The sequence below is a fragment of the Rhinoderma darwinii genome, chromosome 1 (assembly GCF_050947455.1).
Source record: "Rhinoderma darwinii isolate aRhiDar2 chromosome 1, aRhiDar2.hap1, whole genome shotgun sequence".
NCBI classification, from domain to species: domain Eukaryota; kingdom Metazoa; phylum Chordata; class Amphibia; order Anura; family Rhinodermatidae; genus Rhinoderma; species Rhinoderma darwinii.
In genome coordinates this window covers 196,981,797-196,999,624 of record NC_134687.1, presented here as the reverse complement: position 1 = coordinate 196,999,624, position 17,828 = coordinate 196,981,797, and the positions used below count along the sequence as shown (strand labels likewise).

The 17,828-nt window shown below is 42.0% G+C and overlaps 1 protein-coding gene across 3 annotated transcripts in view; it reads right to left on the bottom strand.

Moving 5' to 3' along the window:
- The window catches only part of GC (GC vitamin D binding protein), a 156,788-nt gene extending 150,794 nt beyond the window's left edge, over positions 1-5,994 (bottom strand). For 2 of the 3 annotated variants that reach the window (XM_075860690.1, XM_075860689.1), the window contains exon 1: positions 5,882-5,993. In XM_075860690.1, the coding sequence (XP_075716805.1) occupies positions 5,882-5,978 (97 nt within the window). In that variant the 5' untranslated portion in view covers positions 5,979-5,993. Of the gene's footprint in view, positions 1-5,881 lie in introns of all 3 variants that reach the window. The other variant, XM_075860691.1, reaches the window with a different exon arrangement.
- Positions 5,995-17,828: the final 11,834 nt, after the last annotated feature.

The window sequence follows — 17,828 nt, the reverse complement described above, 5'->3', positions numbered from 1 at the left end:
ACATCTACTCCAAAATGGTACGAATAAAAACTACAAGTCGTCCCGCTAAAAAAAACTGCATCGTCGGAAAAATAAAAAAGTTATTGCTCTTCAAATATGGAGACACAAAAACAAATGTGTTTTTACTGTGTAAAAGTAGTAAAACATACAAAATCTATACAAATTTGGTATCATTGCAATCGTAAAAACCCGCTGAATAAAGATATTGTGTTATTTATACCACACGGTAAACGGCGTAGATTTAGGGCGCAAAAAAGAGTGGCAAAATTTCGGGTTTGTTTCTATTCCCCCCCAAAAAAAGTTAATAAAAGTTAATCAATAAATTATATGTACAGCATGGTACTAAATGGTGCTATTAAAAAATACAACTTGTCCCGCAAAAAACAAGACCTTATGCACCTATGTCGATGCAAAAATAAAAAAGTTATAGGTCTTGGAATGTGACAATGGAAAAATGTAAAAAATAGCTTGGTCATTAAGGTTTAAAACGAAACTATTGTCGTCGTCGGCAGCGCATTGCCCTGTGTAACAGGGAGATGTGCTGCCAACATGATAAAAATGTATGGTGACGAGAGATCGGAGTAACGACCGCTCGTCCCCATCCATAGCTCCTTGTGAAAGAAGCAAATGAGCGCCGATTAACGAGCTGTCTCGTTGATCGGCGCTCGTTTACATGGCCCACGTCAGGCCATGTAATATCACCTATCGCCTTAACAAAAGGAAAAATTGCATGTAATGAACATATATTAATGTTTTAGATCTCTCTTCATCTCAATAGATAAATTCACTTGATATTACTGTAACATAAAAAATTTTGGGGGGTTTTTGATTATCACTGGATTAATTAATTAATTAATACAAGAAATGCATTTACAACTAAGTAAAATATATGTAGCATATGTTATATATTTGGAAATTTTGATGATTTCAGATGAAGGCAAAAAATGTAAAGCCTTCGTTAAGTCCATTTGGGCTCAAACTTTTAAGTCGATAGATCAAGCGGGCCTCTTCCTGCACTAATATCCTGTATAATATAATATCCTAAATTCTTCTGACATGTTCCCCAAAATTTGAAGACTTTGGGGGCGCCATTGTGTACAAACCTGACATGTTGAGACTGTGGTGTATCAGCTCGAGTATTAATTGATCTGATGTGTTTCGAAATCTGACTGTAATTGCTGAATAGTTTTCCCTTTGTATAAGAAGAAATATAGCTGAAGTACAGTGGGTGCAAATGAGGGTAACCAAAGTAATTAAGAGAATTGGTAGATTACAGTACTAAGAAAGGTTATCAAACTTGGGGTTATTCAGTTTAGAAACATGACAGTGTAGGGACAATCTAATGACAAATATATAGAAAACTAATTGCTAGGTATTGGTTATCTGTGGAGGTAGCTACAATATCATTATGGAATAATTATGTATTCTCTATAATACTATATGAAAAAATAGATGCTGTCAAAAGGGGCAAATTAAAGATGTTCTTGGAAATTTGGAAGGTATGGAGTGATTGCCTCCCTACTGACAAGAAAACTATTTTTCTAGCATAATAAAAATCAACACTGTGGCAGGGAGGGTAGTGTGGTAGGGAGGGGGGTCTAGCAAATGGAAGGTAATCCTGGCTTAAATATCTGCTGTTTTGGTCGTTTTTCGGCCGTTAGCGGACCGAAAAACGGCTGAAAATAAGCCGTGTGAACATACACTAAGGAACGAAAAATTGGAAGCAGAACGCCTCCAAACATCTGGCTATTGCTTTCAATGGGAAAAACGGCATTCTGTTCCGACATTTTTCACAACGGCCGCATAAAAAAACGCCCGCGAAAAAGAAGTGCATGTCACTTCTTGAGCCATTTTTGGAGCCATTTTTCATTGACTCTATAGAAAACAGCTCCAAATACGGCCATAAAAAAATGCTGCGAAAAACGCAAGTTTGCTTAAAAAACGGCTGAAAATCAGGAGATGTTTTCCCTTGAAAACAGCTCCATATTTTCAGACGTTTTTTGCTAAGCGTGTGAACATACCCTTAAAGGTACAAAATGTAAGATTTAAAGAGAACCTGCCACCTCTCCTGACATGTCTATTTTAGCAAATACTTGTATTCCCCATGAAATAATCCCCCATGAGTTATTCCTCAATTATTCCTTTTAGAAATGTATTACTAAATTAACAACTGGGTGTTCCTACACAGTGTCACTATGTCACCCCTGATTGGACAATATCAGACTGTGTAGGGATACACCTCCAACTGGTAACACCCAGGTGTCAATTTATTCATAAATGTCTAGGAGGATTAGCAGAGGAATCGAACAATAGAGTTCTAAGAAAAGATGCTCCAGAATTGTTATATTATGGGCAATACAAGTATTTACTAAAACATACATTTTAGGAGAGGTGACAGGTCCTCTTTAAATGAGTCTCCACGAAGCATTGCTTTATAAGCCAAAGTACACTTTTATTTGCAACATGCCATGAGTAAGGACAAGTGATTTGTCTGAAATGCGTAGGCCTGCTATCTGATGCATCCACCCCTTTGTATATGGACTTTTTAATATATTTGGAATGAAATTAGAATATTACTTTCATTTAAACCCAGCGCTGGACCAAGTTGCTCTTTTTCTACAGTTTTATTTAGCAGGTCAGGTTGTCCAAAAGTCAAAACATCTAGGAGTTTAAGGTGTCATATTTGTTTTCTCCTATGATGGACTCTCACAAATCTTTACTCAATATAATTACAAAGGTAACCTAGAAAGTATAATAGGATGAACGGAAATAAACAGCTTAAGGCCGGGTTCCCACATAGCGTAAACGCTGCAGAATTTCCACAATGGAATTCTGTGCGGAAATTCCGCAGCATTTACAGTAGCAGCAAAGTGAATAAGATTTAGAAAATCTCATGCCCACCCTGCGGAAAAAAACCGCACAAAAGTTGTGTAGAAAGTGTTCAGCGGTGCGACTTTCAATTCCGCAGCCTGTCAATTTATGCTGCGCGTTCTGTGCGGAGATGCTGCGTGTTTGGCCCATAGACTTCAATGGGGAACAGAAATTCTGCAACAGATTTATCTTGTTGCTGCTTTTACAGCGTTTACGCAGCGGAAACGCACTGAAAACCGCTGTAAAACCACAGGTGCACATATACTTTTCTATAACCAATGTTTAACACTAAATCCGCAAGTAAAACAGTTTCCGCACCAATATGAGCAGGAAAAACGCACTGCAGATTTCTGTGACAGATCTACAGCGTTTTTCTAGAGGTTCTGCTGCAGATTTTCTGTTGCAGAAAATCTGCAGCGTATCCTGTGTGTGGGAACATACCCTGGATTCCCACAGTGCAGATTTGCTGCAGATTTTGCATTTGCTTTTTAAACCATAACCAGGAACGGAACCTAAACAGAATAAATATATAAAGAAAGGCCTTATATGTCTGCTCTGCTGGATACAATTCTGGTTTTGGGTTACAAAATGCTGGCAAAATCTGCAGCAAAACCGCAGGTGTACGCACGTAATTCCACAGCATTTTTTTTATGCGTTTTTAGGTGCGGTATTTACATTTTGATGCGAAAACAGGTGCGGTTTTACGCTGCGTATTTTGGTGCGTTTTTCTTTAAAACGAGTTAGATACAATGCGCAAGCGGAAACGCAGGATAAATTTACATGCTGCGGATTTTAAAATACGCATCGCAGGTCAATTTACGGGCATAAAAAAATCTGCACCGTGTAGATGAGATTTCTTGAAATCACATTAACTTTGCTGGTACCGTATTACACTGAGGATTTGCAAGTCCGCACGTAATACGCAACAGGTGCATTCAGCCTTAAAGTAACAGATGAAGACGTCCTTTTTTTTAACTTAAAAATAAAATATTTCAGAACGCCTGCTGTTGAACAACAACTCCCTTACTGAACATTCATCTGATGTGCTAACTCATTGAGAGAAATGTTTCAGGTAAAAAGCTTTAGCACAATTGAGGCTCCTCATAGCAATTGCACGCAGTTTACTACAATTACTATCTATCATTCATTTTTTATCCGTTTCTTCATGGCTGTTTCCACATGAGGGTAGCCTGCTTCTTTATATAGTTTGCACATTCCCAGCTCAAAATTTCTCCTTACTGCCGCTACAAAAAGTAATAAACTGTACAATAAATGCAGATGTTAAATTGCTTGTCCCACGATTAACTATTACATTTCTCCGATCACACAAAACATAACAATTTTTCAATTGGAATCTATTTTAAGAATTTGTTGTGGTGCACCCTGGTGTTCTTTTGATTTCCTCTCAGAAAGTCTACGTTAATGTATCTTATGTTGGTGGTCACAAATGCGCAATTGGTCAGCCCCACTTTGGATCCTCTTGTTCAAAGGCAATGGAGTGATTCTGGCTATTGTGAAGGCTAGCCAATAAGAATTGACGCACTAGAAGAAGCTTCTTTTCACCAGTACTGGGCATATTAGGTGGACATTCTAAGAGAGAATCAAAAGAACACCAGGGGGCGCTATACAATTATGTAATAGCAATCTCTGGACACGGGCGTATTTTTAAGTGATTCCAATTAATAATTGGTTATGCTTTGTAAGATCTAGCAGAGAAATGTTTTATTTAATCTTGGGGCAACCTCTTTAACAGCTAAAACAGCAGCAAAGGATGGGAGGTAGAGTAATAATACTATACACCACACTTTACCGACAGCTAACATGCTATAACTAAAAGAAAGGCATTAAGGCAAAATAATGTAACATGATATTTCTGCAAAGCATAATCATGCAGCAAGTACGATACTTTTTAAACATAGATAACAAAAAACAACTATATATATATATATATATATATATATATATATATATATGTATATATATATTAATATATATATACAGTGAGTCATAGAATTTGCAAAAGACATGCATAAATACCAGAGGAGGACAGGGACAACTGAGGGCCCCTGTCCCATGTGCAAAAACAGAGTAAGCTCCCCCCTCTGCCAGCCCACCTGCAAATTACATGTTTTTTGAAAATTAATAATATCTGTAAACTAATATTTTTTTGCTGTTATTTCTCTGGAAAAGTCTGAATAGTCCTGCAGTGAAGGGTAACATTCCAGAAAGTCTAGAGTAGTGAAGAAGTTAATGGCTGTAGAATGCTGAGACACCAATACAGTATTATCATATATCATCATATATCAACCAATCACAGAGCAGCTCAGACAATCAAAGAGGTTGTCAAAATAAATGAGTACAATGAATGTAGTAGGTTTCAAATAAAACAACATACCCCACACAATACATGATAGAAAATACATTCATTCTATCTATCTATCTATCTATCTATCTATCTATCTATCTATCTATCTATCTATCTATCTATCTATCTATCTATCTATCTATCTATCTATCTATCTATCTATCTATCTATCTATCTATGTATCTCTCTCTCTCTCTCTCTCTCTCTCTCTCTCTATCTATCTATCTATCTATCTATCTATCTCTCTCTCTCTCTCTCTCTCTCTATATCTATCTATCTATCTATCTATCTATCTATCTATCTATCTATCTATCTATCTATCTATCTATCTATCTATCTATCTATGTATCTCTCTCTCTCTCTCTCTCTCTCTCTCTCTCTCTATCTATCTATCATCTCTCTCTCTCTCACCAAAACATTTAACAAAAGATGAAATACTAGTAATGTGTAATTTGTCATTTCTATTTTACAACCACTGATGTTCTGTACATGAAATGTTATCCAGCCATTGTGTGAAAAAACCAGATTACTTATGTGACATAACACCTGTGACATAACACTTTCCAGCACACTATGAGTCATTAGATACATGGCCATAAAATAAACTAATTTCTAGAACATACAGTAAATATGTTTACCCCTTACCTCTAGGGTCTCCATGGCTAAGAGATATGATGAAAATCAGAAAAATCAGTCTCTTCATTTTTATTGCTTTACTTCCAAACAGTGTGGTGACATCCATGATCTACACCTTCAATCCAGATTTTTATACTATGCACGCTTCAGAATAGATGAATGATTAATTGTCAGTTTGTGGAAAGGGGCCCCGCACAGCCCTGACCTTTGGCTTTAGCATCAACAAGAAGAGTCTAGTGGAAGACAAACAAACAGGGTTTCTGTTGGCTCATTTTGCAATTGAATCAATAATTAACCCTGTGAAAAAGTAAACATTTAAATTTATGTCCATATATAAAGAATAAAAAAGAAACTGACACGTTATAGACTATGAGCCTCGCAAGTAGCTCTTGCCATGTTGGTTACAATATAACAATAGAAAGAAAGTAAAAGGGCATCATGTGAAATGACTAAAGAACAGACATTATTAACAGTCAAGGCGGTTGTAGCCACAAATATTTTTTATTGTTAGATGTTGTTAATTTTTACAACAAATATATCCAAATATTTTTTGCTACAATTGGTATGGTATGGCAAACATAAGGCCTGCGGGCCGAATCCGGCCGCCACCTCATTGTATGTGGCCCGCAAGGGCCGCTGCATGTAAAAACCTAAATCAGATTTTTACATGCAGCGCCACAACAGCAGGACATCTAAGTTTGACTTCTAAGTTTGAGTGACGTCGGTGACGGGAGTAGACCACTCCAGTCACCTGACCTGAGTCACCTGACCTCACGTCAGTGACGTGAGGTCAGGTGTTTGACTCAGGTGTGGTGACTGGACTGGTTCATTCCCGGGACGGCACCAACCTCACTCAGACTGCCGCCGCGTGACCTGCTGTTAAATGTGTGTCACGTCAGGCAGAGCGGAGAGCGCTAGCGGTAAGCTATCACTCTCCGCTCTGGGGCCTATGTGGCCTGGGGCGCTCTGTGCCCGCATGTGTGGGACTATCTACAAGGGGCGGACTATGTGGCACTCTCTACAAGGGGGGCTTGTGGCACTCTCTGTAAGAGGGGTTGTGTGGCATTCTGTACAAGGGGGGCTGTGTGGCACTCTGTAAAAGGGGGGTTTTGTGGCACTCTGTACAAGGGGGGGACATTGTGGCACTCTGTACAAGGGGGGCTGTGTGGCACTCTGTACAAGGGGGGGTTGTGTGTGGCACTCTGTACAAGGGGCGGCTGTGTGTGTGTGTGTGTGTGTGTGTTGGGCTATCTACAGGGGGCCATGTGTGTGGTGCTATCTACAGGGGGCTCAACTGGGGCATTATTGCTGTGAGGGTTCACGGTTACTGAGGGGGCACTTTTATTGTGTCGAGCACTGAGGGATCATTATTATCATCTGGGGCACTGTGGAGTACGAGTTTGTTTAGAGGATGGGGTATAGGTGGGGAGGATGCTGGAAAAGCAAGAAACCGACATGTCTGTGTGTCAAAATTCTGCAGAGACGAGTTGTGGCTGGAATAAGTCATCTTAGTGGTCTGGGCCGGCTGGAGAGAAAAGGGAAATTGAACAACTCTAATCAGGGAAAACAGCACCTATGTTAGCGTGGGAAAGCTACAAGCGGAGCTGTGATTGGTGAGTCACTCCTAGTACACTCCACAGTGCACAGTGATGATTTTGTAATGTGTCCGTAAAAATTTTGGTCTGTCCGAGATTTATAGCTCAGTCATCCAGAAATGACTGAAGTGGAGGTTGGCAACCCTGGTTTACTCCCACATCGAGATCGTGTCTTGGCCGTGCATAAATCCTTAACAGTTAAGCGAGCTGTTACATTTATACAGTCTAAGGCAGGGGTCTCAAGGTGGTGCTACGGGGTGAGCTTATATCGCTTTGCACACATATTAAAAAACAAAGGTCAACAAGACTAAATGATCTGTTCTCGAGAATATATTCTCTTGAATCTATACATAAGTGTACGAAAGCTGCCGCAGTTCAGACTGAGCTTGTGGGTCTAAGGGAGGAGGTTAAAAATGTTCTGAATATCAAAACTCCTAAGACGTTTCATTACACTAAATTTAAACACTATGCCCATGGGGAAAGGGGCAACAAAATTATGGCTGCATTGCTTAAACAACAACATGAGAAGTCCTTTGTATCTGAGATTCTGACTTCTTCTGGTGCTAGAGCTACTGATTCGAAGGATATAGCACAGGCATTCAATCAATTTTATCATGGACTATATAATCATAGCGGCGAGGCTACCTTACCGGTTACCTTGGTGGAGAATACGAAGGCGTTTCTAGACAAACTTAGTTTGCCTCAACTTACTCAGGAGGATCAACTCTCGCTTGCTGCAACCTTTACCATGGAGGAACTTCATAAAGTTCTTAAGACCATCCCATCGGGGAAAAGTCCAGGCCCAGATTGGTACACAATTCAGTACTATAAGACATTTAGCAGTGTTTTGTTGGCCCATTTCACGTCCTTGTGTAATTCTTTGTTGGGGGGTGCTAATTTGACTCACCAATCTCTGGAGGCACATATCACAGTACTGCCGAAGGAAGGTAAGGACCCCGTGCTCTGTAGTAGCTATAGACCTATATCATTGTTAAATACAGATTTTAAGTGGTGGGCGAAGGCTTTAGCATCTAGATTAGGCAAGCTGTTGCCCAAGCTTATTGGCCCGGAACAAACAGGATTTGTGGGAGGCCGACAGGGTAAGGATAACACAACAAGAGTAGTTCTATTAGTTCAACATGCTCGCTCAACTCGTACACCATTGGTACTTCTTAGTACAGATGCCGAGAAGGCCTTTGACAGGGTGAGTTGGCAGTATATGGTTGCTACTCTGCCAAAATTTGGGATCCCTATTGAATTTACACAAGCTATATTGACACTTTATCATCACCCAAGTGCTAAGGTTAGAGTAAATAGCATATTGTCGGATTCCTTTCAAATCTCAAATGGTACTAGGCAAGGATGCCCTATGTCGCCTTCGCTCTTTGTGATGGTTCAGAGGATTCGCCAAGATGATGGTATAACTGGGCTAAAGATAGGCCAATTCACACATGAAACCACCGCGTTTGCAGATGATCTGTTGCTATTGGTGACTGAGGCGTCTATTTCCCTTTGGAACATAACACAAGTTTTCATAGAATTTGGTGCCATATCCAATTTTAAAATTAATTATAGTAAATCTGAGATTCTCAATGTCTCGGTGCCTAGACAGATGGTACCCACGTTAGCTGGTAATTCTCTGTTTAGATGGCTGTCCACATCGATCTCGTATCTAGGTATTACTATTCCAACTTGCCCTTCGCAATTGTATACACTCAATTATGTTCCCCTGGTAGCAGCTATTAAATGCCAAATAGATTCCTTGAAGCTTCCGTTTATGTCTTGGATGGGTCGGAAAAATCTCCTAAAGACTTTTATAGAACCCAAAATCTTGTACCTGCTCCAGACGCTGCCAATATGGCTACCAAAATCGTTCTTCCTATCAGTGAGACACATTTTTTCGAACTTCCTTTGGAACAAGAAAAGACCCAGACATAGACACGTGCAATTGATTAATTCTATTAAGATGGGGGGCATGGGATTATCTGACATTCATACGTATTATATTGCTAACCACTTGAACAGATGGGTCTCGTTGCAACATTCCTCTCAGTCTACTCTATATACAGAGATAGAACATACTTTAATGCTTGGATGGGAACAAAGGGCCCTGTGGAGTCTCGCTAAAAGTTTGCACCTTGACCACTTCTCTAGCATTCTTTTGAAGGGCACCATTCTGGTGTGGCTAGATATGCACGCTAAATTGAACCTGCTCAATATGCCTTCCTTACATATGCCTTTGTGTTTAGTCCCTTGCTATGTACATCAGAACTCTACACTTACTCCTGAGCCCTGGGATATCCCACATCACATCAAAGTCTAATCCTTAATAACCGACAATCCGCAGAGAAGTGTTTCCACGGCCTTTGATAATTTAGGGGTGAAGACTCGAGATTTCCTCTTTAAAAACACCTTTATGAGGTGTTGTGACGCTCTTCTTTGCTCCCTGCCAACTCAGACCTCTCCTCAGAATTGGCTATATAAGATGCTTTCTAGTCCTGTTCTTCCGCGCAAGATGCTATCTACCTCATATAACAACTTAATTTCTCTGATCTGCCCTACGACACCAGCCTATATGGAAAAGTGGTCGGCTGATCTTCACATCTCATTGACAGAACCAGAAATTAGATCTATATTGTCTAATGCGTTGGGTTTTTCTAGGTGTACTAGAATACAGGAAAGCTCATATAAACTCTTAACTAGGTGGTATAAGACGAATGGGAATGACCCCTTATTGTGCCTTTTTGGCAACAAATTGAACATAGAATTAATCACATCTGCTCTATGAATCTACACCTAACACCAGAGTTAATTTTATTGTGGAGACCAACTCCCGATTTCACCCCTAAGTAGCATTGCCTTCCAGTCTTCCAATATTGCTAATTACAGCGCTAAATTACTAATACCGGTCTTATGGAGATCCACGGAACCTCCACAAATGCTTCATTGGGAAGCCAAAGTGTCAGAACTGGAGCGGTTGGAGGAATTAGCGCATTGGGAACTATTAACTAGGCAAAAATTTCTTCGAATATGGCGGCCGTGAATGTCCTGGTGTACTCAGCATTCTGATGGGGTGGTCTCAGTCTAGATGTTTATATATTGTCCATAATCTGCTTTATACTTCTTGTTATCTTCAGTGAAATTGGTACTAGCTGAATAAAACACCAGAACCTACTACCTCCCTGCCCTGACCTCCCTTACTTTCCTTCATTCCTGTTCTGTGTTCCCCCCTATCCCATTGATTAAGAAGGGTATGTGAATTTGTTCTTGTCCCAAATCCTTTAATGGACATGTAATAACTTGATTTATGTAATTTTCTTTCTGCTTAATGTATCGATGTTCCATGTATATCTTCTGCAATATATGACTTCTAAGTAACAAGATATCATCTATTTGAAATGGGTTTTTTTTTGTATTCTTTTGGAAAATCTTAATAAAACAATTTTGAAATAAGGCAGGGGTCTCAAACTCGACAGGGTAAGTGGCCCGCATATAGAAAAAATGGGAAGTTGACGGGCCGCATTACTTTCAAATTTGATACAACACAAAATTATTGTTAATAAAATACTTATTTGAACTACTATAATACTATATTACTATAATAATAATAATAATAATAATAATAATAATAATAATAATAATAATAGTAATAATAATAATACTACATTACTATAAAATTAATACTACATTACTATAATAATACCGCTAGGTTTAAAATTTGAGATATTTCTCCACGTGCTTATTTCAACAATCCAGTTTTTCAGTTTTAGGGTATGTGCACACACACTAATTATGTCCGTAATTGACGGACGTATTTCGGCCGCAAGTACCGGACCGAACATACTTATGTACGATGCTAGGAGTCCCTGCCTCGCTGCGGGACAACTGTCACGTACTGTAATCATGTTTTCAGTACGGGACAGTAGTTCCACGGAGAGGCAGGGACTCCTAGCATCGTACATAAGTATGATGCTAGGAGCCCGGCTCCCTGCACTGTGTTCTGTCCGGGACTTGCGGCCGAAATACGTCCGTCAATTACGGACGTAATTAGTGTGTGTGCACATACCTTAAGTGTCGCTAAATGCAGTCCGGCGGCTCAGTTCGCAGAGTTTGGCAGACACACATGTCAAGATTGGGCAGCCCCTTTTTAGATAGTGCCACTGTGCCCTCTGTAGATGCTGCCGCAGTGCCCTCTGTGGATGCTGCCGCAGTGCCCTCTGTGGATGCTGCCGCAGTGCCTTCTGTAGATGCTGCCGCAGAGTCTTCTGTAATGCTGCCGCAGTGCCCTCCGTAGATGCTGCCGCAGTGCCCTCCGTAGATGCTGCCGCAGTGCCCTCCGCAGATGCTGCCGCAGTGCCCTCCGCAGATGCTGCCGCAGTGCCCTCCGTAGATGCTGCCACAGTGATGTCAGGGGCTTGCCCAGAGCTGGAGTCCCGGAGCAGAGCCGCTTCTAGCACTCTGCCTGGGATTCCAGCTCTGTTCCTGACATCACTGTCCATATATGGACAGAGATGTCAGGGGCAACCCCAGAGCTGGAGTCCCAGGCAGAGCGCTAGTAGGCTCTTCCTGGGACTCCAGCTGTGGTCCTGACATCACTGAGACTCCTGCTCTGGAGAATTCCACAGAGTCCCGGAGCAGAGCCTGTACTAGTGCTCTGCTCGGGACTCCTCTCTGGGGAAGACCCTGACACACTGTCCAAATATGGACAGCGATGTTAGGGATTTCCACAGAGTCCCGGAGTAGAGCCGGTACTAGAGCTCTGCACTGGACTCCAACTCTGGGGAAGCCCCAGACATCGCGTGTCCAAACATGGACACCGATGTCAGGGAATTTGACAGAGTCCCGGAGCAGAGCCGATGCTAGCGCTCTGCTCGGGACTCCGCTCTGGGGAAGACCCGGACACACTGCCCATATATGGGGACTACTAGGGGACTTTAATATGCAATCGTCCGATCGCTTTTATAATACACTGCACTACATTTGTTTTGCAGTGTATTACTGCCTGTCCGTTTAAAACGGACAGGCATCTGCTAGGCCATGCCTCTGGCATGGCCTAGCAGGCATTTACTAAAAGCAGACCTCTGCCATCGGAGACACAGGCACTCGGCGATCTTATCGCCGGCTGTCGGTGGGAGAGGAAAGAGGGAGCTCCCACCCTCTCTTCAAAACAACTCAGATGCGGTGCTCGCCAGTGGCGTAACTACCGTGGTAGCTTGAGGGGGCCAATGCCGCCAGCCGACACGCCCCCCCATATGCCCGATGGCGCTGCTAGCCGTTAGACGCCGCCGCTACTATGGGGCCCGCGCCACCGAGCCTCCAACAAGTATGGGCCGGGCGACACAGGCCCTCTCATGACTGTAGGCGTCGCTAGCACCGGAGGGGGCCCCGGTGCTAGCGACAGCCAAATACATGCACTAGCGCTGAATGGTCGGGAATGCCCGACCATTCAGCGCCTTACAATGACGCTGATTGGCTAGCGGCGCGATTACTTAATCGCGCCGCTTCCATGCTTGAAAGGCCCTGATTGATGGGGCAAGTCATTCTGCCCCGCCAATCAGCGTCATTGGACACGCTCGTTCAGCTCCTGCAGACCTGCTCAGAAGAGAGCAGATCTGCATCGCCAGCGAACAGCATGGGAACGGGATCATGTGTGCTGAGTGTGGCGCAATCTACAGGGGTCTGTGTGCGGCACTTTCTACTAAAGGGGGGGGGCTGTGCTGCACTTTCTACAACGGGGGGGGGGCTGTGTGGCACTGTATACAAGGGATGGGGGCTGTGTGGCACTATATACAGCGGGAGCTGTATAGCGCTATATACAGTGGGGGCTTTATGGCGATATCTACAGGGGGCTGTATGGCACTATCTACAAGGGGTAGGTGGGGGCGCTATCTACAAATGGGGTGTGACACTGTCTAGGCTGGGCTATATAGCACTGTCTACAGGGGGGCTGTATGGCACATTCTAGATTGGGGCACTATTTATAAGGGGTGCTGCTTGTGGCACCCGGGGGGGACCCCAGTCAAGAGTTTGCTATGGGGCCCAGTCTTTCCTAGCTACGCCCGTGGCGCTCCCTATTGAGCGCCGCATCTGAGGGGTTAAACGGGTGAGATCAATACTGATATCGATCTCACCCGTTCGAGCAGGGATGCCCCCAGCCGTCAGCTACCCTCTGGTAGCTGAGGGCAGGGAGATTTAACGGCTCCCTGCTCTGTTTATTTATTCTGATGCAGTGCCGTGAAAAGGCGTATGCATCAGAATAAAGCCCATTAGTGAAAAGGCGTATTGGCGGTCACTAACGGGTTAAGTAGCTTCTATTTCCATGACTCCAAATTTTTATAAATTGTCATTTACCTCTCCTTAGGTAGAAATCAATGAGTAGGTGCTCACAACTAAACCCCTCCCAGACTGGGAATAAGTAAAATAATGCATCATGGAGTCTGACTGATAAAAAATGGGAGATTTATACTTGTTATCATTATCAAAGCCCCATCATCATATACTGGTGTCCTATTAGGATGCTGCAGAGGGGTCGCCATCAATGTAAAATCATATGATGCTGATTGAGTATATTTCCTATACTAACTCCCAAATTGTTCAGGATAGCATTACTCTATTGTAATGGCCAGCACGGGCTTCAGCTGTCGCCTAGTAGAGTACCCCAGGACATCTTTGTGATGGCACCACTCAGGTTAATTACATTTTGGAGCTTGTACAACTTCATTGCGCTGTCCAAAAGCTGCATTTTTAGTTTTTGATTGGAGTGACTCTTTAAAGGAAAACTAAATATCAAAAATCCAAACAAAAAAAAATCACTTTATATTCTCTTCTCCTTTCATCCTATTCTTTCTCATATTGCAATCAAAACTGTCAAAAGTATACAAAGAATTATTTGATTTATGCCCCAGGAGATCGTCCATTTCCCCCTCCTCACAAACGTTAGATCAGTCCTGTACAGCATTGCACTGTCAGGCTACTGGCTACAGTAGGAGCCCTCCCGTGTGTTCTGTATGAACTAGGAGTACAGGCATGCTAAGCCCTGCTCCTAGATTTCTACAAGACGGTTTGTTTTAGGAACATTCCAGAAAATCATGTCGACTGGCAATCACTGTTTTCTTCTGTTTATGTTTATCATTAATTTCTACATCGACTGGTATTTTTTTCCCATATTAATGTAATTAGCATGTGCTAAAAAGGGTTTTGAAAATGAAATCAATCATTAAACAGTAAAATTACATTTTATTTATTATTTATTTCATATAATATTTTTTAACATATCAGAATGAGTATCAGAGTGATAGTTGTAATCAATGGCCAATTGAAAACATTAAAATTAGGAAATCATTTCACATAAAACATAATAGGGTATGTAGAATAAAGTGAAAGTAATATGCTGTACAAAAAGTAGGAAAATAACATGAATTAATTCACTTTGATGATCACTCCTATTTATCGTGAAGTATCAGGCAAGATGTTAAACTCAGTAGCGTAGCTAGTCGGGGGGACAGGGGGCGGTGGCTCCAGGCCCACTGAGATGATGGGGCCCATTCACTGCGATGGTGGGCCAATCCGCTCCACTTCCGCCGCTCTGATCTTCCCCGCAGCTCTGCTCTTCTCTCGCCGCTCCTGTTGCTCTCACCGTGACTGTGCGCGGCTACACAGTCATTCAAGCTGGTAGACGTGTGCACACACTAGGCACGTCTGCTAGTGCACTCTTCTAACGCTGCCCACCAGGAACAGAAGAAGCCTGCCTGTGTGTGAGGAGAGGATGAGCAAGCACCCCTCCCCGATGTATCCCGTTCTGAAATTATACAGGGATCATGGCTGCTTTAAACAGGGATGATGAGGTTTAACTGTATATAACCCCCATCATCACTGTATATAACCCCATCATGCCTGCATATACCAGCCTGGCTGGTATATACAAGGATGATGGAAGTTATATAAATGAATGATGGCTTTATATACAGGGATGATGGTTGATATATACAGGGATTATGGGGTTATGTATGGGGATGATAGCTGGAGCAGCCATCATCAATGTAAATAACCCTCATCATCTCTGTACACAACCCCCTATCATCCCTGTATATACCAGCCATCATCCCTGTATATGACCCCCATTATCACTGTATGTAACCCCCATCATTCATGTATCTACCAGCCTGGCTGGTATATACAGGGATGATGGAGGTTATATACAGGAATAATGGCTGGTATATACAGGGATGATGGTTGATATATACAGGGATTATGGGGGTTATATACAGTTATAATCAGGAATGATGGCTGGTATATACAGGGGTGATGGTTGATATTTACAGGGAAGATGGGGTTATATATGGGGATGATAACTGGAGCAGCCATCAACCATGTATATAACCTCCATCATCTCTGTACACAGCCCCCTATCATCCCTGTATATACCAGCCATCATACCTGTATATAACCCCCATCATCACTGTACACAACCCCATATCATCCCTGTATATACCAGTCGTCATCCCTGTATATAACTGTATATAACCGCCATCATCACTGTATATAACCCCAATCAGACCTGTATATACCAGCCTGGCTGGTATATACAGGGATGATGGAGGTTATATACAGGAATGATGGCTGGTATACACAGGGATGATGGTTGATATATACAGGGATGATGGGTGTTATATACAAGATGATAGCTAAATCAGCCACCATCCATGTATATAGCCCTCATCATCCCTGTACACAACCCCCTATCATCCCTGTATATACCGTGTAACATGTTTTTTAAATGTATTTTCTTTGAGTATATTAAAGTGTTTTTCTATCTGAATTATAATAGTTGCATGCTGTGGGCCTAATTGTGATTGTACATCTAGCCGCTCACCTGCTCTGCTTCTGGAATTTGTATACTATAAGGTCTATGTGATGGATTAGAGCCGATGTTCTCCTTGCTTATATTTAGCTAGTCTACTGCTTTCAAGTATCAAGTTGGTTTGGATGTGTATTTTCTTTTGATATACCGCTGACCTGGTATTATAGTCTGCTATTAAACTTCTATAGATTAGGATGTGTCTCTGATATTGAGACGGCTGCCGTGTCTACTCCTGTTAATCATTCTTAATGTAATAGTCCCCTTCTTTTCTACTGTTTTGCATAATGAAGTAGACAGCATTTAAACTAGGCGATACATGTGTAATGTACTTTAGACAGCCCTTTATACTGCCCTCAAACTTTTATTCATCATGGATAATATAGCGACGTATACAGTACAGCACACTTGCTCAGTCAAAATGATAACAACTTTGATTAGGATGCGCCTCTGCAGTTGTAAAAATTAATTGGGGGGGAACTACTGGGTTGGGGCCCACTCAGATATGTTTCAACCCCCCCCCCCTGTGCTGAACCCCTAGCTACTCCTCTGGTTAGACTGCATAGTCTCTTTATTGTTCCTTGTAAAGTTAGGTAATTTTTTTCCAATCATTGTAAAATAGAACAGACCTATGCCTTTTCTGCTACAAGTTGAAAACCGTTACAGAGACAAAATGGCTCATTATGTGTAAATTTGTAGAAAAAGTAATACAGTACAACTACAATACACTTTAGTTAACCTCTTAATGACCGCCGTATAGTATTTTTATGGCAGCCACTCAGGGTAGTTCTTCTGAAGCGCCGCCTTTTCACGGCGGCACTTTAGAAGATGTTTTCCCTAAATTGGGCGCTCTGCTCCTGAAGCCCAGGCTGTTGCTAACAGCCTCCGGCTTCAAGGCAACGATCAGAGACCTATAGCAGTGGTCTCCTGTCATGTTAGCTCATTTAACCCCTCAGATGCGGCGGTCAATAGCGACGGCCACATCTCAGTGGTTTTAGAGGGAGGGTCTCCCTCTCTCACCCCATCGGCACCTTGTGATGCGATTGCGGGGTACCAATGGTTTTTATTGCAGCCGGGGGCTTAACAAAGGTCTCCAGGTCTGCTTTTAGGGAGTTATGGACTTAGATGTGATAGTTTACAGGTGGATCCTGTGCGTCAGAGACACACAGGACCCGCTTTCACTGAACCCGTCAGATCCGCAGGACTGACAGTATCAGTGAATAGCGCTAGGTACAGCAGCTCTGTATAGAGAATACCGAGCAGCTGTATCTTAAAAAGTAAAAATAATTTTTAATGAAATGTATTTACAAAGTTTATTAACAAACTAATTCATATTTCTATTAAGAAAAAACAAAAAACACTTTGAAACATTTACATAGCCTTTAACCCCTTAGTGACCAGCCCATTTTAGCCCCTAATGACCAAGCTGTTTTATTCGTTTTTCTATAGTCGCATTCAAAGAGCTATAACTTTTTTATTTTTTCGTCTACATAGCTGTATGAGG